This window comes from Pseudopodoces humilis, chromosome 10 (genome assembly GCF_049639895.1).
Source record: "Pseudopodoces humilis isolate 2021_Gansu_Grassland_sample_001 chromosome 10, ASM4963989v1, whole genome shotgun sequence".
NCBI classification, from domain to species: domain Eukaryota; kingdom Metazoa; phylum Chordata; class Aves; order Passeriformes; family Paridae; genus Pseudopodoces; species Pseudopodoces humilis.
This window is the reverse complement of record NC_142209.1, coordinates 9,253,745-9,277,840: the sequence shown is the minus strand read 5'-3', so window position 1 is coordinate 9,277,840 and position 24,096 is coordinate 9,253,745. Positions and strand designations below refer to the sequence as shown.

Below are 24,096 nucleotides of genomic sequence, written 5' to 3'. Positions count from 1 at the left end.
TCTGCAATTGTATGTCTTTGGGAAAAAATGTGTTGTAGATTATACATGCTTTTGACTTCATAATTCAAAACAAATAGCTTCTACAAATTACATGGATAGTGATTCAGGAGGATGCAGAATAGCATTTTAATCTCTCCTACACCTTGAAGGACCCTGCCTCTCTAGCAGAGAGATCGAGTTTGGTTCCCTGACAACTGTAACCATGTCAAGGTTCATCACAAAGGGAAGGAGAAGAGCTCTGGGAACCATTGATAAACACTGAGCTGATAGGCCTATCTGAGTGCTTCTAGCTGTCCTTGTAATTACACAGCAGATATTTTCTGAAGGCACAAAGGCTTAATAGCTGCTGGTAATTTGTCAGCTTCATGTGCTAACCTTCCAACGTATTACCACCATCAGCTTTCCAATTTTTTTATCCCATTCAGAAACTTCTATGCATTATACTCTATTTCTGAAAAGTCTTCAATAGCAAATGTATTTTTTTTCCTCTTCAATAAAAACTACTGAGCACATTGTACACCCAGGTTTCTACATGGACATATAGTTGTATCTTACTCTGTATACCAAATTCTGCTTTCTACTGGGCAATGTAAAAAGCTTTTAACCTTGGTAATTTAAATTAACTAGCTAGTTCAGTACCACTTCCTTGTGTCATTGCAAGCAATCTGTTCCTGAAGACCTTGGAGGGTCACAACTTGGTGCTAACCTGGATTTTGACACCTTAGTGCCTTATTTCTTCTGCTCCAAACAATCCATGCAGTGAACTAGGCAGCTCCTCTGTAAATCAGCCAGATACTATGTCACACACATTCTTAAGCTCCAAAGAAGTATAAGCAAAAAACTTTCTATATCCTTGCAAGTGTACTAGATAAAAACCTGGGATCTTAAGTATAAATCTGCTGCTACCTGAGGCCTTCCACGGCAGAACTCCTAACTTCATGTTCTTTATAAACCTGGATAGATAGAAGGATCTATTAATATCATATATATGAAAAAATTAGCATTTTTATTTTCTCGGGGATTAAGAATACACTAATGCTTATGGAAAGGATGGAAAGAGAGACAGACCAGAGTAACTCTTAGGTCTATTCTGTGGCCCAACAAAGAGCATCAGGCCTGAGTGTAATAAAGCCACAATTACCTAATCTAGGGGACGATAGCTGGCATCTCCTTGTACCCAATGATTTAATTTGGCCTGTCAGCCAGGGATAATTGGTTTCTGGTTGACTGAAAAAGAGACAGTGACATCAGCTCCCTGCTACCCTCCATGACTGAAATTCTTGTTGTCTCGTACCAGGGCCTCAGCATTCAGGGTGCTCTGGTAGCTTAACAGGTCTCTCTCACCAGGCAGTGCAATGGAAATGCAGCAATGTAAAACACAGAGAAACTTCTTCATGCTGTTTACGCTATACATTTTCAAAATATATTTGAGAAACAAGATTATTTCTGTATTTATTTATGTGAGGTGCCCCCGCCCAGGGAGGCAAAGATTTAGTTTCAGATAAGCATTGTTAAAGTGAGAGGCATGGCTTTAAAGCCTGGAAAGTGTAAATTCCATCCCTCTGCCTCAGAGGATGGGCCCTGTGAGCCCAGGAAGAATTGCCCCACCCTGGGCATGGGGTAGCAGCCCAGGGTGTTCTGATTGGGTTTGAGCCCCTGGGGTTTCTCCTTTGCTCTGTCCCTATTAGTCCCTGACCTTAAACTCCACCCTGGTTCTGTCCCATAAAACCCACTGCTTCTGTTCAGGGCTCTCTGTCTCTGGATCTAAGCTGAGTTTGTTCCTGTGCTGAACAAATGGTTTCCTGAGCAGAAGCCAGTCTCACTGGAGTCCCATGTGGGTCACAGGTAACTGTAGCCTCCCTGGACATGATCCTGCAACCCCGGAACACAACACAGGAAAGTCTGGTTATGCTTGTTTTACTTAATAATGTTGTTGCAGTTACAATGATCTAAGGTAATAAATAAGGCAAGACATATTGGGAAAGGCAATACCTTTTACTAACCAGCTGATATGGCTGGAAAAATAAAGATGATTTTGGGCACATGAAGTCTTCTGAAGGTCACATTCATAGAGCTGGGGCATTGTTTTTAGTTCCAGTGGTGACATACACCGGCTGAACTAATAAAAGATATTTCTTTTAGAAATAGAACTTCTTTTTTTCTTTTAGAAAAAGAACTTCTCCCCAGTTCTTGTTTTGTTTAAAGGAAAATACCTCTGATGCTAGTGGCACGTTATTGCAAAAGGTTTAGAGTGCTCTGTTGAAAACATCACCCAAAACTACAGAAAATAAACATGTTAGGTCCTTGTTTCTCCTTCAGGCATGGGTACAGCTTCAATTTACAGTAATTTTGTAGCACAGCTTAAGACTTACATCAGTAGAGGGCAGACTGGTATTTCCTCCAATGTTATTCTCTCTGGTTCAGCTTTCCTCTCACCCTCCTTTCCCCTGAGCTGCTAGGCACTAGGGGATCAGGTGGAGCAGGCAGGGATGGGAGGAAAATACACAGGCAATTTCCCAATTTCCCTCTACCCAGGATTTCTTCAGTCGCCACATTTTTCAAATTGTGAAGGCAATGCAGTGCACCTGTGAATCTACCTGTAGAGCTGGCCTAGTACTGAGTTCAGAATTAACAGACATAGCATTTCTGCTTTATTGTGACAGCAGGGAGTGTCTTGTTCCAGGTCCCTGCTGATTTCACCTCAGGGCTGCACTGGATTAGCATTTCATGAGGAAATCTGTTCTGTGGAGTCTGTAGCCATAAAATTCTCTGCAACTTCCACACTGTATGAATCTCCTGGAAAAAGATGGCAGTGGCAAAGATCATTGTTATTGAACTCATGTCTGCTTACAGAACACTCCAGAGAACAAAACCCAAGCAGAGGTGGTGTCCACCCTTCCCTGCACTAAACTTCCCGGATGGAACAAGGCAGGCTGATACAGTCAGAGTGGATCTGACCTCCTTCTCTCCACGTTTCACTTGCTGCACTTTAGAGAGGAGACAAGGGGAGAATGTGACTCACATGTAAAACATCCATAATAGTACAACCAGCCTCCAGCTGATTAGTGCCCCAGAGACTGCTGGATTGAGAGACTGGGGTGGTCTTTTCATGGCTTATATGAAAAGATTTCTTGGCAATGGTTCCAGCAATGGACTTTACTTAGCACTGTTGGCTAGAAAACTTGTTGGAGTCTCTAGGCAATCTTATAACCCTTTCACTTCACAGCCTAATTTAAAACATTTGTGTGTATGTGGTGATTGGCAATAAAATACAGAAAAATCTCAGACTAGAGGAAGTATAGGCTTTGTGGGTTCTTCCCTAGGTCCCACCCATCACTGACACACCTGGGATACAAAAAGGAAGAATGACAGCACGGGTCATGTTTCAGCAGTGTCATACACCATGAACCCATGGCAAATTAACTATAAAATTCCTAGAGAGAAATTTACCTTAGCAGAAATGTTGTGGCCAAAGTAAAGTCAGCTGTTTGAAGAAGGATGTGAATGTATGTGCTACTAGATTTATAACTGGGTGCTTACAGTGATCAGTTCTTAAGGAATATATTGCAATAAACTGAAATAATTCAGACAGGTATGAAAACTTGCATGCTATTTTTATGTAATTTTATTTCTGTTTAGTTGGCAGCTAACTGCTTAAGAGTTGATTCCCTATCTGCTTATTGTTTAAGCAGTGTTTGATTCAAGTATCTGTCATTTCTAGTTTCGCTGTATCTCAGAATGGAAGATTTTGAGCTGAAGAACAAGTACTTTAAGATGAAACCACCTCCTTCAACAACAAACCTTCTTGCAGAAAGCTACTTAATTTCCAACAATTAAAAACTATTTATTTGATAAATATACTGTTTTCCTGGACAAATCAAAGAAGATGCCTTTGCAAATTCTGTACAGTAGGTGAGCAAGTGCTTATTCTTTGATTGATGCTGTCTTTAATTAGTGTAAAAGTCAGCTTTTTAACCTATGTGGGATAGTCTATTAATGGGCAAAAAAATGCAGCATGAATAAGCATTGGAACAAAAGGGATTAATATAGTTAAATTTTGTCTGTACCACTTGTACTTTGTACAAACTGCAGAAGACTTAATGCTGAAAGAACCCTAATGACTTGAGATTTCAAGGACATTTTGTTTCCAGAGCATAATTATTGTGGCAATGCCAGGCATGGTAATGGATCACTTAGCACTCTACCACTTTTCTTTGAACTAAATCCTTCATGGACAGCAAGAGAAAAGAAGTGTTACCTAGGCCTGTGCTAAGTCAAAATGCCAGCTGAACTTGTACAGTTTGGCAATAAGCTGTAGATGCTTTGTAGACTGCCAAGAAACCACATTGTGCTCAACACAGAGTAAATAACAGCAGCAGCAAAAAATGAAAAAGCAGGTAGTTACCTAGGGAAAAAAACCCAAACCCTTCCCCAAGCTCCCCAACAACACAAAATAAACCATGCAAGTCTCAGGCCTGCCCCAGAGATCACTTCCCTAGCTTGTTTATGCTTGCTGGCAAAATAGTTCTTCTCAAGGATATATTTTTGTTATGTATTTCTCTCATGAAAATTGATGAAGCACTTAGTTTCATACTTTCCAAATGAAGGATTTGCTATGGAAACAGTAAGACCCAAGAAGCCAATTACCTACTAATGATGTCTTTATGTGCTTGCTATTCGGATTAGAGTGAAATGTAAGGCTCACTTTAAATTTTAAAATGCCTTGCTCCAGAACTTTCTTTTTCCATGCAAAATCAAAACAGAGAAACCCAATAGAGAAGCTTATTTTTACAATTTATGTACAGTTTAACTATTCTGCAGAAATAAAAGGTGGGCATGCACAAGGAACATCCTAAAAGAGCAGATGGCTGAGAGGTAAGTAGATTTTTATTTTCAGTGCAAGAAAACCAAAGTAATCTTGATTGCTCTATTTTTATTGACACTGTTGTTTTGATCTACCAAAATATGGATACGATCTAGTATCAATATCCAACTGAGACAGACAAAGACTCTCTAATTGTTTTAATTAGAAGGGGTATGTTTATTCAGGCTGGACTGGTGCTGGGTCATCCCTAATATGCACGCGGCCCCGGCTACCGTGATTACAGGCTTTTATTTACAAAAGTATTGAATACAAATACATATTCATAGCTCAGTTACCACCCACGCTCTGCTTCTCATGCTAATGAGGAAAAAACCATGCGTGGTTTGTTATTTGAAATAAGTCGGTGGTCTTTTTATGAGTAGGGGTCCTGAAAGGGAGACCAGAATGCATCTTGACCTTTCCTACCTTTCAGAGTAAGATGACAAATGGGCCAGATGGGCATCTGTCTGGGCTCCTAGTTTATTGTTTTAGTGAGCCTTTTTGATTTACTATTGTCTTTATAGGTTTTCTATTTTCTTTCTTAAGCTCAACTGAGTCAGTGTCTACATCTAGCTTTGATAAGACCTCTCCATTTGCCCTTGGTTTTAGCATGGTCCCTCTGTTTGTTTTAGATAGAAATTCCAGTAATGCCAGGTCTTAATTAAAAAACTCTGACTTTTCTAAAATCCAAAACTTTTTAAGGTTTATGCTTTAGTTTCACTATAGAATAACTGAATAAAAAAACTGATACCACTTAGAATATTACTTGAAACAGTTTGCTATTGAATTAATTTAACTGTAATATAGTATTAAAAATGGAAAAAACAAAACAAAACAAAAAAACTCAAAGCCGAAGTTAAATATTTGTAGACCTCAAGGAAACTGCAGGACTGTGAGTACAGGAAGTACAGCAACACTCAGAAGAATTTAACAATTTTAACAATTTAACAAATTTAACAATTTAAGAACAATTAGTATTTTTATTTAAAAATGCAAGACCTTCGAGTCACACTTTGTTCAGTATCTATTTACGCATCATAAATACAGAATGCATGTCGTGGAATAAAGTTTAATCCTGCATTAATCCTTCTTTAAGGCTGTCAGGAAAACAAGCTCATTTTCGGTGTCACATGGTCACTGGCAATTGGTTATCTTGGGGGAGAGAGGCGAGATGGAGCTGGAAGGAACAGAAGGCAGTGCTCTCGATACGCTGAGCAGCTGCAGCCCAAGCGCGTCCAGCGAGCCGAGAGGCTCCTCTGGGGCTGCTCCTTTTCCCACCCGGGAAGTTCGGAAAGTGGGAATTTCATATCAAGTACTTCAAAATACTCAAAAAAAAACCAAACAAATTAAAACTCGTATTATTGAAAATAACTACAGGAAGCACGAAACCCGGGCATTTCTCAAGTTCCTATGGGTACTACTTCAAAGCAGCAGACAGCCTCAGCGGGGTATCCTGGCGCAGAGCCGGCGGCAGCTCGGCTGTCCCGAATCGTCGGCGCTGTTCGAGCAAGCTCTCCTAGCTCTTGCCCGCTATTTTCACCCTGCGGGCCGCGTTTCGGCACTAGGCCCTGTCAGGGTGCGGCCCCTCATGACCCCGGTCCCGCCCGCGCAGCCGCCGCGCCCCGCCCCGCTCGGAAGCTCCGCCGTGACCCCGCTGACGCGGGCGGCGGGCCCGGAAGCGGCGGGCGCGGGGCCGGACCGGGGCCACCAGCGGTGGGCGGCGGAGCGGCCCCGGGGGGCACCCGGTACCGCGCAGGTGCGACGGACGGACGGGGCCGCGCCGGGGAGCGGGACGGGACGGGACGGAACAGGGGGGCGGGCGCGGCCATTTTAAGCACCGCGGGGCCGCGGCGTCCTCGGTGCCCCCCCGCTCGGTGCTGCTAATCCCGCTTGGGGCCCCACCCTGCCCTCGGCAGGGGACAAAGGCACCGTCCCAGGGTCCGCGGGCTGGGCGGGGGCAGCGCGGGCGCTCGGCGGGGACAGGCGCGGCAGGGCCGGGCCAGACGGCCCCGGCGGGCGCCGGGCGGATCCGGCCCGACCAGTCCCGAAGAGCAGCTGGAGTTGCTTTGCCCTGTTGAGGTGAAACGGAAAGAGACCGAGCCTCGGTGTAATAATAACAACAGTACACGCCCGTCCCGGAGTGGGGCGCAGGCTAAATGCCGCCGGGAACCGAGCGTAGCCAGCCCGGCCGCCGCCTTAGAGCTAATAATAGGCGGTGTCTGCTCATTGGCTCGCAGCAGGTTATGCCGTGGTCTGCGACGCAAACAGCTTTTAACGATTTAATAAAAGCCTCAGTTATGCAGATGCATAAAACTAACAGTGAAATATAGAAAGCATTATTAAAAATTGATGAAATGTTTAAGTGCTAAGAGTAATTTTTATCATAATTCTTTTGCAGAGTATGAAATTACTGTTGCATATTTTCTTAAGGTCTGGAGCAGAACCAAGTCTTAACGGGAATTCTTTACTAGTCACCTATGAAGCTCCTGATCCTGAAGTTGCGCTTTTGCAATGAAGAAAAGGAGACGGCTCGCTGCAACTCTAAATGAAAAGGTTCGTCTTGGCCATGAGAAAGATACTTCAGAACAGATTCTTGTAGTGGACTGTGCACAAGAAATTGTCTCCAAGTCTGCAGAAGTAGCTCCTGCAGATCAGCTCAAATCGTCCCAAGAACTTCCACCATCACGAGAACAAAGAAAGCTCCTAAGCTCATTGCAATATAACAAAAATCTACTTAAATACTTAAATGATGATAGACAGAAACATCCATCATTTTGTGATCTACTCATAATTGTAGAAGGAAAAGAATTTAATGCTCACAAAGTTGTTGTGGCTGTTGGGAGTAGTTATTTTCATGCCTGTTTGAGCAAAAATCCAAGCACCGATGTTGTCACATTAGATCATGTAACTCATTCTGTCTTCCAACATTTGCTTGAGTTTCTTTACACTTCTGAGTTTTTTGTGTATAAAAATGAAATTCCATTAGTGCTAGAAGCAGCAAAGTTTTTAGATATCATAGATGCAGTGAAGTTACTAAATAATGAAAGTGTTTCCAGTGTACAGACTGATGTGGTAATTGATACACCTACACCAGTAGAAACACTCAATGAACTGACAGGTAAACTTTTAAATAGTCATCAGTGCACTTTTTGTGGTCGAAGTTTCTGCTACAAGAAGTCCTTAGAAAATCATTTGGCTAAAGCCCACCGACCCCTTTCCCTGGAACGAAAGCATGGGTTAAAAATGGTTGAGAAGGCCAGCTTTTCCACTAGACGCTCCACGAGAAGCCGTAAATGTCCAGCTAAATTTGATATTAGTGACAATGAAAGCAGTGATGCCTCTGACAGCAATTTGGAAAAAGTCAGTTCTGACAAGGAGACATCTGAGAAAAGTGAATTTGAAGACAGTGAAAGTGAGTGCAATGCGGATGAAGATGGTCAGGAAGAGGAAATGTCAGGTGAAGATTCAGAATCTGAAGAACAAAGCGAAAAGGAACAGAATGATGCTGAAGAGGGTTCTGAGGCAGTTGACTCAATGGGGAATATTCCTGAAGGCTTAGCTCCAGTCATCATTCAGAGCAGTAGCAAAAAACTACTGCAGTGTCCCAAGTGTGACAAAAAGTTTGATCGAATAGGTAAGAGCGAGTTAGGTTGATCTTGTTCATGGTGGTGCTGTTTGTGTGGGAAATAAACCAAGCTTTTTCTCTGTCCTGGAGAGCGGATATAAGAATTTCTGGATCATCTCACTGATCCAGTGGGCTGCTATTTTCTTGAAGTGTATTAAGTTGTTATGTCTGTGGTGCTAAATAGTTTCAATAAATTATCTGAGCACATTATTTTAAAAATCTGCAAATACTACATTTATTTCTCTTCCACTGCTCTAGATTCTGATTGTTAGCACAGTATGTAAAAGCACAGCTACTGTGCAGAAATAAATGGCCTGTGAGTATTTAGGGTTGGAATGGTACGTTTTGTTTCAGCACACATTGGAAGCCCTTTTGTCTTTACACTTTCATAACTTACAATTCTAGTTCAGTGCTCAAAAAATCCATGACAAGCACACATTAAAACAAGTGATACATAAAGTATTTCCTTATAAGCTTGTATTACAATGGACAGTTGACTTATATGTTAAATTTATGAGCTGCAGAAGTTCATAAATTTACAGTACTATACAGCAGCATACATGTATGTTCTACAGAAAAAAAAAAAATCTAGGACAAAGCAGAGAGGCTGCTATTGACTTGAGGTAGATTTATCCACAGGACAGAATTTTGTCCTCAGAAAAAAGTGGCAAACAGAAGAGGGAATACAAGCCATGTGAAAGAAATGAGAGAGTATAATTTTTGTTTCTGGTAGTATGTTGGGTCCCAAATACAGATAATATACGAGGGTTTGTATGTTTCATTCAGTTTTCTGGTATTTTAAAGTACCTTAAGATTACCAGTTTTTTGTGAGGCTGTTCCCCATTCTGCAGAGGTACTTATGCTCAGTGTAATGTGCAGTATTTAAGAAGAGACTGCTGTGAGGTTGAACAAGAGTGACTTGTAACCCTCGCACAGACTTATAGGAAGATGGAAGTGTTTGGAGGGACCTTGGATCAAACACATAGGTGAGCACTGGGCAATTTTTAGTGCTGTAAGCCAGTAAGAACCTTCAGATGCATGTGGAGGGTATTTAGAGCTTGACTACATGTGAGAGAGATTATAGAACAAGCCCCAAACATGCCTATTGCAGGTAATAGCTTTTACAGATCATGCTAACAGATTTGACTTTGTTGTCCAGGCAAATATGAGAGCCACACACGCGTCCACACAGGTGAGAAGCCTTTTGAATGTGATATTTGTCACCAGCGCTACTCAACCAAGTCCAACCTGACAGTGCACAGAAAGAAACACTCCAGTGACACTGACTTCCATAAGAAGGAACACAAATGTCCCTACTGCAATAAGCTGCATGCAAGCAAAAAGACCTTAGCGAAGCACGTGAAGAGGCAAGTATGACATAATGTGTCTGGTATTTCTGAAGAAGCATTTTTTTCATTTTAAAATAAGTGAAGATAAGCATATATATATAAACACAGCATATTCTGCATTATTTTTATAACTATTTCAAATAACTGCCTTTTCAAAGGGCATGGGGATTATCAGTATCACTTAATCTGCTGTAAGAAATAGTGTTTCTATGGTTCTGCCAAAAGTTTTTATTATAAATTTTAGAATCTTTCAGATGAGCTTGCACAGTCAGAACACATCAGACTTAAAAATTACCTGTACTGCTTTTGATTTGAAGGCAGAGTAAAATACCTTCTTTAGTTCTATATATCAGTGCTTTACTGTTGATAATAGTAGATGTCTAAACCATTCCTGTGTAGATTCTTTTAGATAAATAATTTATGACAGGTCTAATTATAAGGTATTCTTATTTACATACTGCTTTTTTTCTTTTTTTCTTTGTAAACATCTGTAAGTTGAAGTTGCCTTCTGTCTTATCCAATGTTGTGTGAGGTTCTACAGGAGTCCATAGTCAACACTTCTTTCCAGATAATTGTGTCATTAAAATTGTTTTAGCATCAGTATTCTGTTCTGCCAGTGTGGTGATGAACTTCTATGACATATAAAGCTTAGAAATAGATATTTAGTATTTGGATTATTTTCATCTTGGAAAGCCATGACTGCTTTCAGCTTCTGTCTTTCTCCTAGGTTTCATCCAGAGAATGTACAAGAATTTCTTTCTATCAAGAAGACAAAGAGTGAAGGTTGGAAATGTGATGTAAGTAATCCTTCAGTACTTTTGTTTTTTCATACAGAGTTTACCTTCTGTGAACTTTAATGAAAATCTGGTGTATGCTGTGAAATCTCAGAAAGTTTTCTAAGGGATACATTTCCTCTAGCTGCTGATTTAAGGACTGAACTTTTTCTATATGTATGGCCTCTGGTCAGATAAATAATTCCAATTTGAATTCTAAAATAGTTAAAGTATTTCTTCAAATACATCAGTTTGCAGATTAATAGACTAGTGAATGCTTTAAAAACAGTATTTACTCTCCTGTTAATTACACACATCAAGCATTGACCGTAAAGTATACTGTTATAGGAGGGATCTCTCAATTGTGAGGAAAGTATATGTTAAATATTAAACACTTTCTCATTTAATTTCATGTGCAAGTCATCAGAGTTGTAAATTTGTACTAAATTTATCTCTAGTTGTATAATCACAGAATTGATTTTCCCTGGGAAAGGTATATGTGTGAAACTACATCTCCTCTTAAAAGGAGTTTGTAGAGTTTCCATTCTCTATATGTATGCTACCAAATAATGTTTTAAGATTTCAGATGTGGGATTTTGTTGTTGTTTCTTTTTTTTTAAGGAAATTGGTTTCCTTTTTGTTTTTTAGGGCAGCTGTTTCATTTATGCAAGCTGCTGTCTGCTGCCGTATGTCTGTAAAATTAGGGGCTGTAACATAATTTCAAACCTTGCTTTGTTTTGGAACTTTCACTTGTAAACATATAGTAGGATGTTGGGAGATATCAGCTGTAGGAATTTGTATTGTTCATTGTGCAGCTGGTGGGGATTATGGTTCAAGGTTATTACATGGTTCATCAAAGGGTGTTATCTTCCAGGTGAAGTTGTATTGTGGGAATGTGTTACAGTTTCTGTTTGTTACTAGATAAGAAACATTTTAGTGGTTGGAATCAATTGTGCAACATTGTTGACATTAATTCTGGTGAAAGTGTGTTACCAGATGAGTGATTTGATAAACTCCACTTCCTGGTATATGGGTTCAATTTTAAATTGAAAATTGCAAGTAGAAATTTTTAAAGAAGTGAGCTGCTGCTCCTTTACAGCTCATGTGCATTGAAAATGGACTTGAATTAAAAGCAGGTAGAATTCCAACTTTTACAGCAGCTGGACATTGAATAGGACCCTTGGGGGCTGTGCTTTATTTTCAGTTTGTGTGGTGTCTTCTGAGGGCAAAGGTGCCACAGATGTTAAGCTACTCGGTTCACTAAGGTTGTTGGTTTATGCTGTAATCTGTTTGTAAACAACAGAATTTGCTGACCATATTTTAATCCTTGAGGAAGATGAGCAAATTTACACAAACAATATATGTTAATAGTAAGGAAAAGCAAGAGGGCTATTATACTTTGTACAAATATGTGATTTTCTTACACCTGTATTTAACATTATTGATTTTTTAAACAAATAAAGCTGCTGGTTTTGATTTCTATATTCATGTGTGCTCTGAGAAGCTGATTGCAGGAGTTAATGTCCGGGAGTTGTAGCACTCAGCTGAGCTGTCATAAACAGCAGCAGGAGTCTCACAGGGAAATATGTGAGTACTCTGTTGATTTATGTTGAAGCATAGGACCCTGATGATAAATTGTAATATCTGGTTTAAATGCCTAAATTTGAGCTGTGGATTCAGTTCCATAATTGTACTGTGTGCTTACTTAAGTCACTACTAATAATTCTTGAACATTTAGGTTTTGGTTAATCTGAAAGCAGTACTAAAAAGCACACATGTTTTTAGGCTTGTGATGGTCATGTAGTTCTAAAATGTATTTGAGTTACATTTTTTCATTGATACTGGCATTTTTTCTTTAATATCTGCTGTCAGAGAATTTCGCAGAGGAAATAAAGGAACATGTATGACTCTGGTTCTACAGTAGCTTATACTAGAGTGACTTTTATTACAGTCCAGCTAAACTGTTTCAGCATCCAAAACCAAGCCAAATCTATTTGTTTTTTTCCATTGGGTTATTTTCTGCTGAGTTATTGTGTTGAAACACTGTAGGAAGAGAGTCTGGGAAGTGCTGGAGTCAGAAAGATGGACTGGGGAGGAACATGTAACTGCATGCAGGAGTTGCCAGTAGTTGATTTAGGCTGCCATGGATCTGCATCCTAATCTATACAGTACAGTCCACTATGGTTTATGTAGAGCACAGGTTGGTTTTGATTTTGACTCCACTGCTTTACATACTGGCATAGAGTAGGTTTCTGAAGAATACCTGTTTAATCTTACATTGGCATAGAGAGCAGATGAAATAAACTGTTATGAGTTTATGAATAGGAAAAGAATCTTGTTATAACTGATGTATCTTTGACAAAATGTGTTATCATTTCAGATTTGTAAAAAATCTTTTACTCGAAGACCTCACTTAGAAGAGCATATGATCCTTCATTCTCAGGATAAGCCCTTCAAATGTACCTACTGTGAAGAGCATTTTAAATCCCGGTTTGCAAGACTGAAACATCAAGAAAAATTCCATCTCGGTATAGAAACCTCCTTCTGACATGTAAACACTAGATTTAAAGTAAAACATTCCCTCACCATTTTATGTCCTGGAGGCTGGTTTCCACCCCACCTCCTTTTACAATTCTCTCTTCACTTTTGGGGGAGAGTTGTTTAAGGGTTTTTTTGTTGGTTAGGTTTTTACTTTTGTGTTCAGCTGTCTTTTTGAGGCATTATCTTATACCCAAAAAAAGTCAGAATTTTGGGGAGGAAGAAGAATTAAGGTTAGTTTGGTTTACAACTTTTTAGCACAGAATTGATTCTCAGCTAGGGAGTCAGATTCTTCCTGAAGTTTTCAAAAGACCTTTTCCTTTCCTCCTGAAGTATTCTGCAGACTTTTTTATACTACTGATTATTTCTGATGGGTAGGAGCTAGATGGGTGATAAGAATTTTTTCTTTCAGGTGGTCTAAGTGGGCTTAATTGCTTTTGACTATGAGTTCTAAATTTTTGCTTTACAGTCATGAAATTTGCCAAAATGCAAGATCTTAGAAGTAACTTAGCAGAAAGCTCTCAAAATCTAACTAAAATATGCTGACTGTACTAAAGATGAATATTTGTTAAACAAAACTTCTGCCTTGTAAATTGATGAGAGTTTTCAAAGGTCTGGGCTTGTTTAGTTTAGCTGATGGTCAGTCTTCCTCTGTGTGTCTGTCTCCCTGTAGGGCCTTTTCCTTGCGATATTTGTGGCCGCCAGTTTAATGACACAGGGAATCTGAAACGCCACATAGAATGTACTCATGGGGGAAAGAGAAAATGGACGTGTTTCATCTGTGGGAAATCCGTCAGGGAACGGTAAGGACTTGGCTGACTACTTGAACTTCAGCAGCATTTAGCATACTTAGATTGCTGTTGAATATGCTTGGAGTTCTTAACACAAATGAGAGCATTTCAGAGCATTAGTGTATTAAAAGGTAGTGTCAGAGCCACAGATAGCATGGGATTTTCTGATCACCTCTAAAATTAAGGGTGACACCTCTAGGTAGTGAATTATGAAGTTCATATATATTAAGAAAGTCTTACCTCTCATTCACTTCACTTAAGTTTCCTACTGTTAAGAAACTTAAGTTTCTCTGTTGTGCAAAAACATCTTGCAGTTTTTTGGAAAAGATGTTGTTTTTAATGTATGTTTCCGAATTTACTTTGGGGCAGTGTTTTATTTCTTTCTTGGTAACTGTTTCTAGACCCAGTTGGTTCAGTAAATAGGTTGCAAGACTGTCTTTGAATGCATGTGTCATTGTGCATATCTGAGATTATACAGTCATTTGGATATATTGTGATCCATCACAATAAAAGAAATTGAGAAAATGATAGTATGCTTCACTTTAAAGTGTCAGGGACATTGCTTAAAATTAAATTTTACTGGCTTTGTTAAACAGAACAACTTTGAAAGAACATCTGAGAATTCACAGTGGAGAGAAGCCTCATCTTTGCAGTATTTGTGGGCAGAGTTTTCGTCATGGAAGCTCTTACAGGTATAGATTTTTATTAAACAAGCTAAAGTGTTTTGCTTATTTGGTGATATAAACACACTCATGTTATTGACATAATTCTTAGTATGTGTTTGATGTACTCTACCTCTGAGAGTATTAGGAAATGTTCTAAAGATCTTCCAATATTAAAAATATATTACTAATCTGTGAGAATTCATTTAATTTTTAATACATTAGCGACTTAAACAAAATCTCCTAAAATCTTTTCTCAAAGTTGAGTTTTTTGCACATGTAAAACGTGTAATAACTTTTGTTATTCAGAGAGAAAATAAGCAGAGGACTAAAATATCCCACTAAATTAATTTCACATAAGAGAGTTCAGCTCAGTTCTCTCTTGCTTTCTAAGAACAATTCAGGTGCACCTCAGCTGAAAGTTACTTCCTGATACTTAGGTGAAACATTAGACTGAATTTTTTGCTATTTTGCATTGAATTAGAAGTACAGATTATGTTAACAAAATTGCATTTTATGGTCATGTTTATGACTAAATATGCAGACTTCATCTAAGAGTGCATCATGATGACAAGAGATATGAATGTGAAGAATGTGGGAAAACGTTTATTCGGCATGACCATCTGACAAAACACAAAAAAATACATTCAGGTAAGTATTTTCTTTGGAAATTGGCTTCACAATTACTATTTTGAAATAAAACCACATAAAAAGTTAATTATGTTTTTTTTTTTTTCAGTACATGCAGTGTTTTAGGCCTGATAAAAGTTCCTGCCACTCTTAAAGGTCTACTAAAGTAGAGTTAATCTTACCTGTTTCTAAAGGTTTAAAAGCCAAACATTCCCTCTGTGATACCATAGAAAGTTGAGGGACAGTCAAAAACATGTAACGAATAATTGCTTTAAGAATCATAAATACAAAAAGCAAAAGTGAAAAAGGAGGATTTTTTAATGATTTCTTTCTTTTAATAGCAATTGTGTGAAACATTGCCACAACACAGAAGAAGCTGTCAGAGTCTCTGTCAAAGTTTGTACACTGATCACTTCAATGTAAGAACATCAGAGAGGTGTTTCTGAAGTCTTCCTTATGGGAAAGAGGAAAGGAAGGCTGAAGGAATCAGTCCTATGTACAGATGGGGATGATCAGGAGGAAGAAAAAAAATATGTTGCACTAAGAGCAGAAAAGTTATCAAATGTATAGGAAAAGCAAAGATTTACCAGTGACTTTTTCACAGCAGGATCCAGAAGAAATGCGACCTTCTAGGAGGCAAAATACTTTCTAGGCAGCATGGAACTATGAAAGTGATCAGAGTCTAAACTTCCTGAGTCTTAATGTGAAAGACAGCTTCTTTCCTGGTGTTTGAAAACATGTCTGCTATGAAATAAAGAAATCTTTGAAAGATCAAATTATGAAAAAAAAAAAAATCCTCTTTTCTGCTCTATTTGCTTTTCACCCTCTAGAAAGTTACATTATTTGACTGTCCACACCCCTATTTACATGAGAAGAAATATTCTGCCACTTTGTGGAAGATCTCAAGATGACTAAAAAGCATCAAGATACTTTTAAACAACATCATAAAAGAAAAAGGTAACTATGTCTATTAGGATGATTAAAATGATAAATACTGAGGTGTAATTTTAAACTGTACAAATTAGTAGCTGAAAATAATTGGTATGTTTCAATAAGCTTCTCTTTAAAACAGCTGAATTATTGAAGGTACCACATTTCAGGTCATAATGAAGAAAGTACATTCCCAGTCATTCATTTGTACCTCCCATGCAGTGAGCATTTGGGGAAGTGCCTCTTGACTTGGAGCACAAAGTTCTTTGTAGGAATGATGTGGACTAGTCCTATATAGCAATTCCTTACTCTGAGAGAGCCACCATGCTTCCTAAATTTTCTTCTTTAATAAGAGAGAATCCTTCTCCAAGTGAGGTGTGGAAGAACTTGATTGACTGAACTTTGGAAACATGGTTATAGGTCATAGACATTTAATAAGTTCCAAAAATACTTAAACAAGATTTATTGAATTTTTGCCCTTGTAGGTGAAAAAGCACATCAGTGTGAGGAATGTGGAAAATGTTTTGGCCGTCGAGATCACCTTACTGTTCATTATAAAAGTGTTCATCTAGGAGAAAAAGTTTGGCAGAAGTAAGTGTGAAGTTTTTACAGCAGCATAAATGTTTCTGTAGTGTAACTGATTTTGTTGGGACTTGCATGTATGAGCAGAATTCTGCTAATCTGTGTCTTTGTCATGCCTGTACCTCAGTCTTCATAGAGATATAATTGGAGTTTGAAGGGAATGTCAGAAAATTGCCTCCACAATTTAAGATAGGTATTTCCTTTGTAGCACAGTTAAGTAAATAAAAGCATTTAAAAGGATCAGATTTTAATCTGTCAATTATCTATCTCAGTGTTGTTCTTAATTGATGGTTTCCTGTAATATTCTTATTGCAGACTAATTAAAACTAAATTATTAGTCATCATGTAAGCACTGGGAGAATTATCGCACATTTAAGGTGTTTTAGGCAGTGGCAGCAGATTAATGGCTCTGAAAGGAGGTAAAACTTTGGAACCTGAATTGTGTCTCTAACTTGAAAATGCAATAGGGTTTTAAAACTCTTGAGCTCTAAAAGTAAACCTCTCAGAGATTTGAAATTTGTTTGAAAAACTGCTCTGGTTGTTTTTCAAATGATATGTTTTAGCTGTTAGTACTCGTTGGTGTTGTGTAGGAGCCATTAAAGATGTCTGACTTAAAAGTACAGTACAGTGCTTATTCTGGCTTTTTCCCTTGGTAGGCAGTAGCCTACCTAGAAATTCTACCATTCCTAGAATCTTATTTATGGCCTGATTCTGTCAAAGTAAAAGCTTCTTGTGGGTGTTGGCAAAAAAACGTTACTTAAGGAGATTTTGGGGGTTAAATAAGAAGTTTTAGTGGTTTTTGTTCCTTGAATACTTAAGTGCCATCCCAACAGAGAATAAAACTGAATATTGAAAATAATCTAATTGACCTTATTTGTATGTAGATAGGAAATAGGAACATAAGGCAATAATAAGGAATAGGAAATATTCCTATAATAGGAATAGGAAATAGGAATATGTAATATGTAAAATAGGAATATGTAATAGGAAACAGGAACAAAAATGAGGAAATTTGGAAAGTTTCGTATTTAGCTATTTTGCAGTTAAAGATTCCAGAAAGGACTGTGAGCATAACTTTACTGTTAGTTGGTTACAAAAAAAAACCAAACCATGAAATGTCTTTTTTTTCTTTAAAGATATAAAGCAACTTTTCATCAGTGTGAAGTCTGTAAGAAAGTTTTTAAAGGGAAATCAAGTTTGGAAATGCATTTTAGGACACATTCAGGTAAGAAGAAAATAAACCCCAACTAAACCACAAAACACGTAGGAATGTATTTTTATGCATCACTATTGATTCAATTATTTTATTCATTATGGTTGTGAAGCATTCAGGATGTGTAGGAGAAAGCAGCAAGATTTTATTAATTCCCATATATTGGCTATTCCTGAATACTGTATTATGATTGTTTAGCTGGAATACTGATAATCTCAGCTCAGATTTGTGGGACACTTTTTGCACCTCCTCCTTTAGTTCACTGGTATGTGTGTTCTTGCCAAATTTGCCCAGACCTTCTAAATGTTTCTGTGCTCCAGAGATTACTGCATTTCAAGTGGTAATCTAAACAAGGAGTGAACTCCCTCTTGAAAGGATTATGTCCTTCCTGTTTGACTTTGCTTTTTCTGCCTTGTGTTTAGGAAAATCATTGTCTTTTGAAATGTATAGGTGTACAAACTGACGTCATTTAATCTCAGTATTGTAACAGTTAAAATACAGCTTTTTAATTTTGGTTGCATTCTAACATATGCCCAGGGTATTGAGAGAATTGTATGTAAGGAGAAGAGTATGCCAGTATAACTTCTAAACAAATTCCTGATGACTCTCTTGATTCCAGAATAGATGCTAAACTTTTTTTGTTTTCAGTAAAATTGATGTAGGTCCTGTTGTCATAATCCATGGAAGGTATTCACGTATTTATGTGTGATTGGATGCTAACTCAGAATAACTAATGGTTACTTCTCTGCCTTTACAGGTGAGAAGCCCTACAAATGTCAGATCTGTAACCAGTCTTTCAGAATTAAGAAGACATTAACCAAACACATGGTTATTCATTCAGATGCTCGACCTTTTAACTGCCAACACTGCAATGCAACATTTAAACGAAAAGACAAGCTGAAGTATCATATTGATCACGTTCATGGATCTAAGGCTGCAGAAGAGGCATTGGCATCTTCTCCAGAAGAAAAGCTAGTCTCCTTACCAGTGCAGTACACCTCTGATAACAAAGTTTACCAAACTGAGGCTAAACAGTATGTCGAACAATCCAAAGCATATGAATCAGAAGCCAAAACTTTGCTGCAGAATGTATCCCCAGAAGTGTGTGTGCCTGTGACTCTGGTCCCTGTTCCCATGCCAGACCCCCAGGCAGAGCTGGTGCAGCACGGCTCTCAGTCCCATGGCATCCTTCCCCCGCAGCCAGAGCAGCCAGATTATCAGCGAGAAACAGAGCTCTCCTTCCTCGAGAAATACACCTTGACTCCACAGCCTGCAAATATTGTTCATCCTGTAAGGCCTGAGCAAATGCTGGATCCTAGAGACCAGTCATATCTTGGAACTTTACTGGGGCTAGATACAACTCCAACTGTACAGAATATTTCAAACAACGAACATTCATGATCAGACCATAACATTCCACCGAATTTACTAAGCCATCAGCCACCAAAAGGCTGATATGGCAACTAAGATTTATATTTTATATTTTATTTGGACTCATTAAGTCTTCTGCATAATTTTGGGAAAAAAGTTTGTTTACATGATATTTGAACATTTAGGCACATTTTGATGCATATGAGTGTTTCTTTAAGAGTTTTTAAAAATCTTATAGATGGTCTTTTAAAAATAATGCTCTGAAATATCTTTTAAGGATAGTGGCTGAAAATGTAATTACATATCTGGCTATTAATTTAAAAAATTGATTGCCTTTCTGCATCTGACTTTGAGCTAATGTTTTAAGTGGAATAGAAAGCATTCTAAAATAAGGACTATTTAAAATTCATGAAAAGGGCAGGCAGGGCTATGAAACACAAATTTTGAATTATGCTTCATGCAGAAATTAATATATAATTTCCTCGAACCTGAGGCATTTTCAGAGGGTTTTATAGGTGGCTGGACTCTGGAGCCTAGCCAGTGAACACAGGCACTAGGTTCTTCTGAAAAGTGATTTATGATACTTTATGAAGACACTAAACAAGGTGTTCGATGATCCCCCTGAGTACAATTAGGCTGCCTAAATTTGGCCTCTTAGTTCTTCTTTCATCTCGAATATTGAATATGGGAAGAGCTAGACAATGGTATGGTCTAATTTTCTACACTTAGTATTACATATAAATTTAAGATGCATTTTTTTCTTGCTTTTTCAATCTCCTTTGTCTTCTAAAGTGTACCCCACACTCTAACTTCAAAAGAAATGGGAGTATTTGCAAGGTCATTTTAATCCATGAACAGTCACAAAGGATTAACATGGCTGACCCTTGCTAGAGCATAAATGATATCAGGGTCCCACATTAATGTGCCCATTTTCAGATTATCTGATAGCAGAGAAATTTAAAGACTGTTCCAGAACAGTTCTTGATTTCTATTAAAAAAAAAAAAATCAGTAATTATGAATCTCTCGTGAGTTGCTAATTATTTTGTTTCTCACTTTCTTGTACTACTGTGTTTATAAACCAAAGTTAAATTCTTGAGACTATTTTATGTCTAATTTTAATTTTTAGCTCTTTCTTTACTAGACATAAGAGTTTTTTCAAAAAAACCTGTTTGGAATTACAAGTCTGGTGTCACCATGAAATCTAGTATAGTTTAACCTCATCAAGTTTTCTCTTTTAAGTCTACTTTAAAAACAATTATTCTGTGTTTGTTTGGTGAATATGATGCCAAAGAAAGTATCTGAAGTAATTTTATAATCTTCGTAATTCCTCACAAAAATTGCATAAAAATCCCATTTTACTAAAATGAGAATTAAGATTGAAATTTTCCCACAGTTTTCCCTATTCTTAAATTATTATCTCAAAGAATCTTTAAAATAGGAAGCTGGATTTATGTGTATTGTTTTAACTATTAAATTTATTCAATGACCTGAGCACAAGGGAGCTGTGATGACTCTCTTATCACAGTTCTACAAACTCTAAAGAGGCACAGATCATTTGAGACTGTATTCAGATACTTTGGTGTTAGATTCTATTAATCATCTGCTTCAGTGTTAAGCAGTTTGCAGGAGAGGGGCCAGAACTGCCTGAATGTTTATATTTTGAAGCTTGTACCCTAGTGGATTCTTAACCTAAGCACACCAAAGATTTCTGTTAGCTGTTAAATAGTGGCAGAGCTATAGAACTTTAAATGTTACCAATATTTAAATAGGACTTAGCCAAAGAAGCACAATAGAAGTCCTAAACTTTAAAAGTTCAGTTTCTAAAACAGGACTACGTATGTTTAACTGTTCTATGTTTGTATCTCTAAAGTAAAATTTAGAGCTGTGCTCTGGGAATGTTCAGACTGACATGCTGTAAATAGATCTGGGAAGAAGCTGAAGACTAGCAAATACACAGCAATAACAAGGCCATTGAATGCCACCGTCTGAAAGGACACTATCAAGTACTACCCTTCCTGCTTTCTAATTCCATCTTTCATCTCCTTTCAAAATAAAACTATTTCTGTCACCTTTACACTCCATGGCTTCAAAATGGCTGGTTTATGTGTAGTTTTCAAGTCTACATGTGTGTATCATATTCATACTATTCATGTGCACATGAAACATGATTTCTACTGTAATTTCTATTTGTAATTGAACTGTTGAAAGTAACTCAATCAGTGGTGTCAGTGCAGTGCTCAGACTAAAAGCCTAATTCTTTGTTATATCTTGTCTTTTGTGTTCTACAGTAGAAATAAGTATTGTATGATTTTGACAAAACAGTAGTTTCGAAGTGGTTGGTAAATAATTATTTCTTTTAAAGTCCAGTCTGTTTGAAAGGCACTCTAAGAAAACACTGAAATGGAATTTGGAGCATATATACTTGATAATGTCCTTTAAAAAAATTCTTTCATAATTGTGCCTTTTATATCTATTCTGAAGAATGGCTTTTTTTCTCTAGTTGAGTTGTTTAGTTAGAAAACATAAAGGTCAATAACTTTCAAAGGGCTCCATGTTTGTGCATGCCCAACAAGAAATGGACTTATAAAGGACTCATTTTTCAGAAAAATGAGCTTGCTCTTTGCTGTTTGGGTGACCAGAATTACTAGTCATTCCTGGAAAAAATTACCTACTAGTTCTTTGGTGTTCATTTGTTTGCAGATAACCCTACTAGTTAGTGTTTGTACCTGCTGGTCAGGCTGGATCATTGCCAGTTGACAGTGAAAGACAGTAAGAAAGCTTATGTGCTAGATACATAGTTTTTATTTTATATCATGAGCTATAATTTGTATGGCTTTACATCTACTTAAAATTCATATGTGGGCAAAGTAAATTTTCATAGACTGGAAATTTTTTCATCTGGTAGGTGAAAGTATCTGGTTTCTGCTTGATAGAAGATTGTCCCTGTTAGGGAGACTGGGGTCGAAGAGCAGAGGTCTGCACCTCAGCTCATGCTTTGGAACTCCTTAGTGTCTGCTCTCCCCATTTTAATATGTGCTTATCAGAGAGCATGTGTGCTGTTGATGTGGAGGGAGCATTTACAATAAATGTTTTATCTGGCAGTCCCTAGATCAGTTGAGTGTTTATTGCCAAAGAAGGAAGAAGCACGTATCTCTTAAAAAGATCTCTAAGGAGTGTTTAGTGGCAGATTGCAAAAAGTCTTTTCTGCATGCTGACCTTTGGGAAGAAGAGTGGAGTCCATGCTGGTATTCCAGACTGCTCTGTTGTTCTGAGAACTTACTTCTTCTGTTCAAACATTAAATTCTATATTTTTTTGCTATACAAATTTCTGGTTGTAGACTGGGTTACTGCCTTTAATTATTTTAGTGTGTTTTATGTTCAGTTTATTTATTTATATTGGAATTTCCTCTTTGAGCACTGACACTTTTCTTACAGAGGTGTATCCCTCATGGCTTCTTATCATGCTGAATATCAGTAATTGTAATGGTGAAGATATTTTTCTTTAAGGCTGAGGTTTCCTTAAAATTATAGCTCTACTATAGTCTGGATTATAATTCCAGTAGTTGTTTCTAAAGAAGGGCCGTGCCAGTCTACAATGACAAAAGGTATACTTGGAGTCATCAAAGAGCTGAGCTTCTTTCCTTATAACAAATGTCAAGGAGCCTCCAGAACTGAAGAACGCTTCAAAGGAGTCACCTTGCAGTGTGCTTGATCAAATATGAAACATGTTATGGACTATTAAGGAATAAATGACCCTCAAGTTTTTAAAATAACTAATGTGTAGGAGTTCATGAATGTAGAATTATGAATTAATTCTGATGTAGATTAATAGGATTTTTTTTCCCCTGATAACAGTAAAAAATATGTGAAATTTTTCTGTGTGGAGCACACAAGCATGCCTGATCCAGACTGTGGGTTTCCCATATGCCTGAGGCTAAAGGGAAGCAGAGTGCATTTATCTGCAGGTCCTTGTGACTGTTGTTCTGTGGGATCTTGCTCTACGACACAAATTCCCAAATATTTGGTTACTTCATCATGTGCATCGAAGGGCAGAATGTAATGCAGGGTGGTCACCTTGCTTAAGGCCAAAAGAGTCTTTTTCATGGTTCATTAGAAATGTTTTGGTTTAAAAGGTTTTGATGGATTAAAGGTAAAAATGACAGGTTTTTTTTTTAATCCTCCATTACCATTTTGATCATGCTAAATGTTGGTCCTTTTATATGAAAGAAAAAAGTGAAAAGAACTCAATATTTTGTCACTGGTATATTGAAATAATGTGTTTTAAATGTGATCTGTACAGGTTGGTATTTTAAATGGAAGTCTTTAAGATTGTCTTTTTAGGGGAAATCCTTCGCTCTAAGGAAAAGTTAGGAAGTATACTGTAAATATGGAAGTACCCAGTCCTATGTGTAATTTTGTTTGCTATGGAAAAGTAAGGTTCTTTTGTCTTAACATTGTGTGCTTCACAGGATTTCTTGCAGGGGTGCTTGCACTAAGCTTTGATTTCTGCCCCCTTTTATTTTTAGACAGCATGAAAACACAGTATTCTGTGTCTTTCAATTTCAAAGCTCATTAAAGAAGCAGATGAGGCCGGTGTTTTCTTCAGATTTGTGTGTCTCATTCTACTTTTGACTTTAAAATATTTTGTAAATTAAATTTATTTACAAAAAAAAAAAAATCTTGGTTTTGCTTAGTTCGTTAGTTTCTTTTTCAGTGTGGGCAGGAGAGCTGTTCGTCAGGGCAGTTGCTCCACGCTGTTTTGTTTTT

The 24,096-nt window shown here is 37.8% G+C and overlaps 1 protein-coding gene across 2 annotated transcripts; it reads left to right on the top strand.

Annotated features, from left to right (window-relative positions):
* The first annotated feature begins 6,515 nt into the window (after positions 1–6,515).
* ZBTB41 (zinc finger and BTB domain containing 41) lies at positions 6,516–22,654 on the top strand. Of its 2 annotated transcripts, none has more exons than XM_014250829.2 (11): positions 6,516–6,620; positions 7,263–8,498; positions 9,649–9,856; positions 10,566–10,635; positions 12,992–13,139; positions 13,823–13,952; positions 14,537–14,632; positions 15,147–15,253; positions 16,648–16,753; positions 17,881–17,969; positions 18,715–22,654. In XM_014250829.2, exons 2-11 carry the CDS (start codon positions 7,376–7,378, stop codon positions 19,356–19,358), a joined length of 2,721 nt encoding a protein of 906 aa, XP_014106304.1. In that variant the 5' UTR covers positions 6,516–6,620; positions 7,263–7,375; the 3' UTR covers positions 19,359–22,654. The 2 variants fall into 2 exon arrangements, with proteins under 2 accessions (XP_014106304.1, XP_005520956.1); XM_005520899.3 differs by having other exon boundaries at positions 6,546–6,620; positions 7,295–8,498.
* The last annotated feature ends 1,442 nt before the right edge of the window (positions 22,655–24,096 follow it).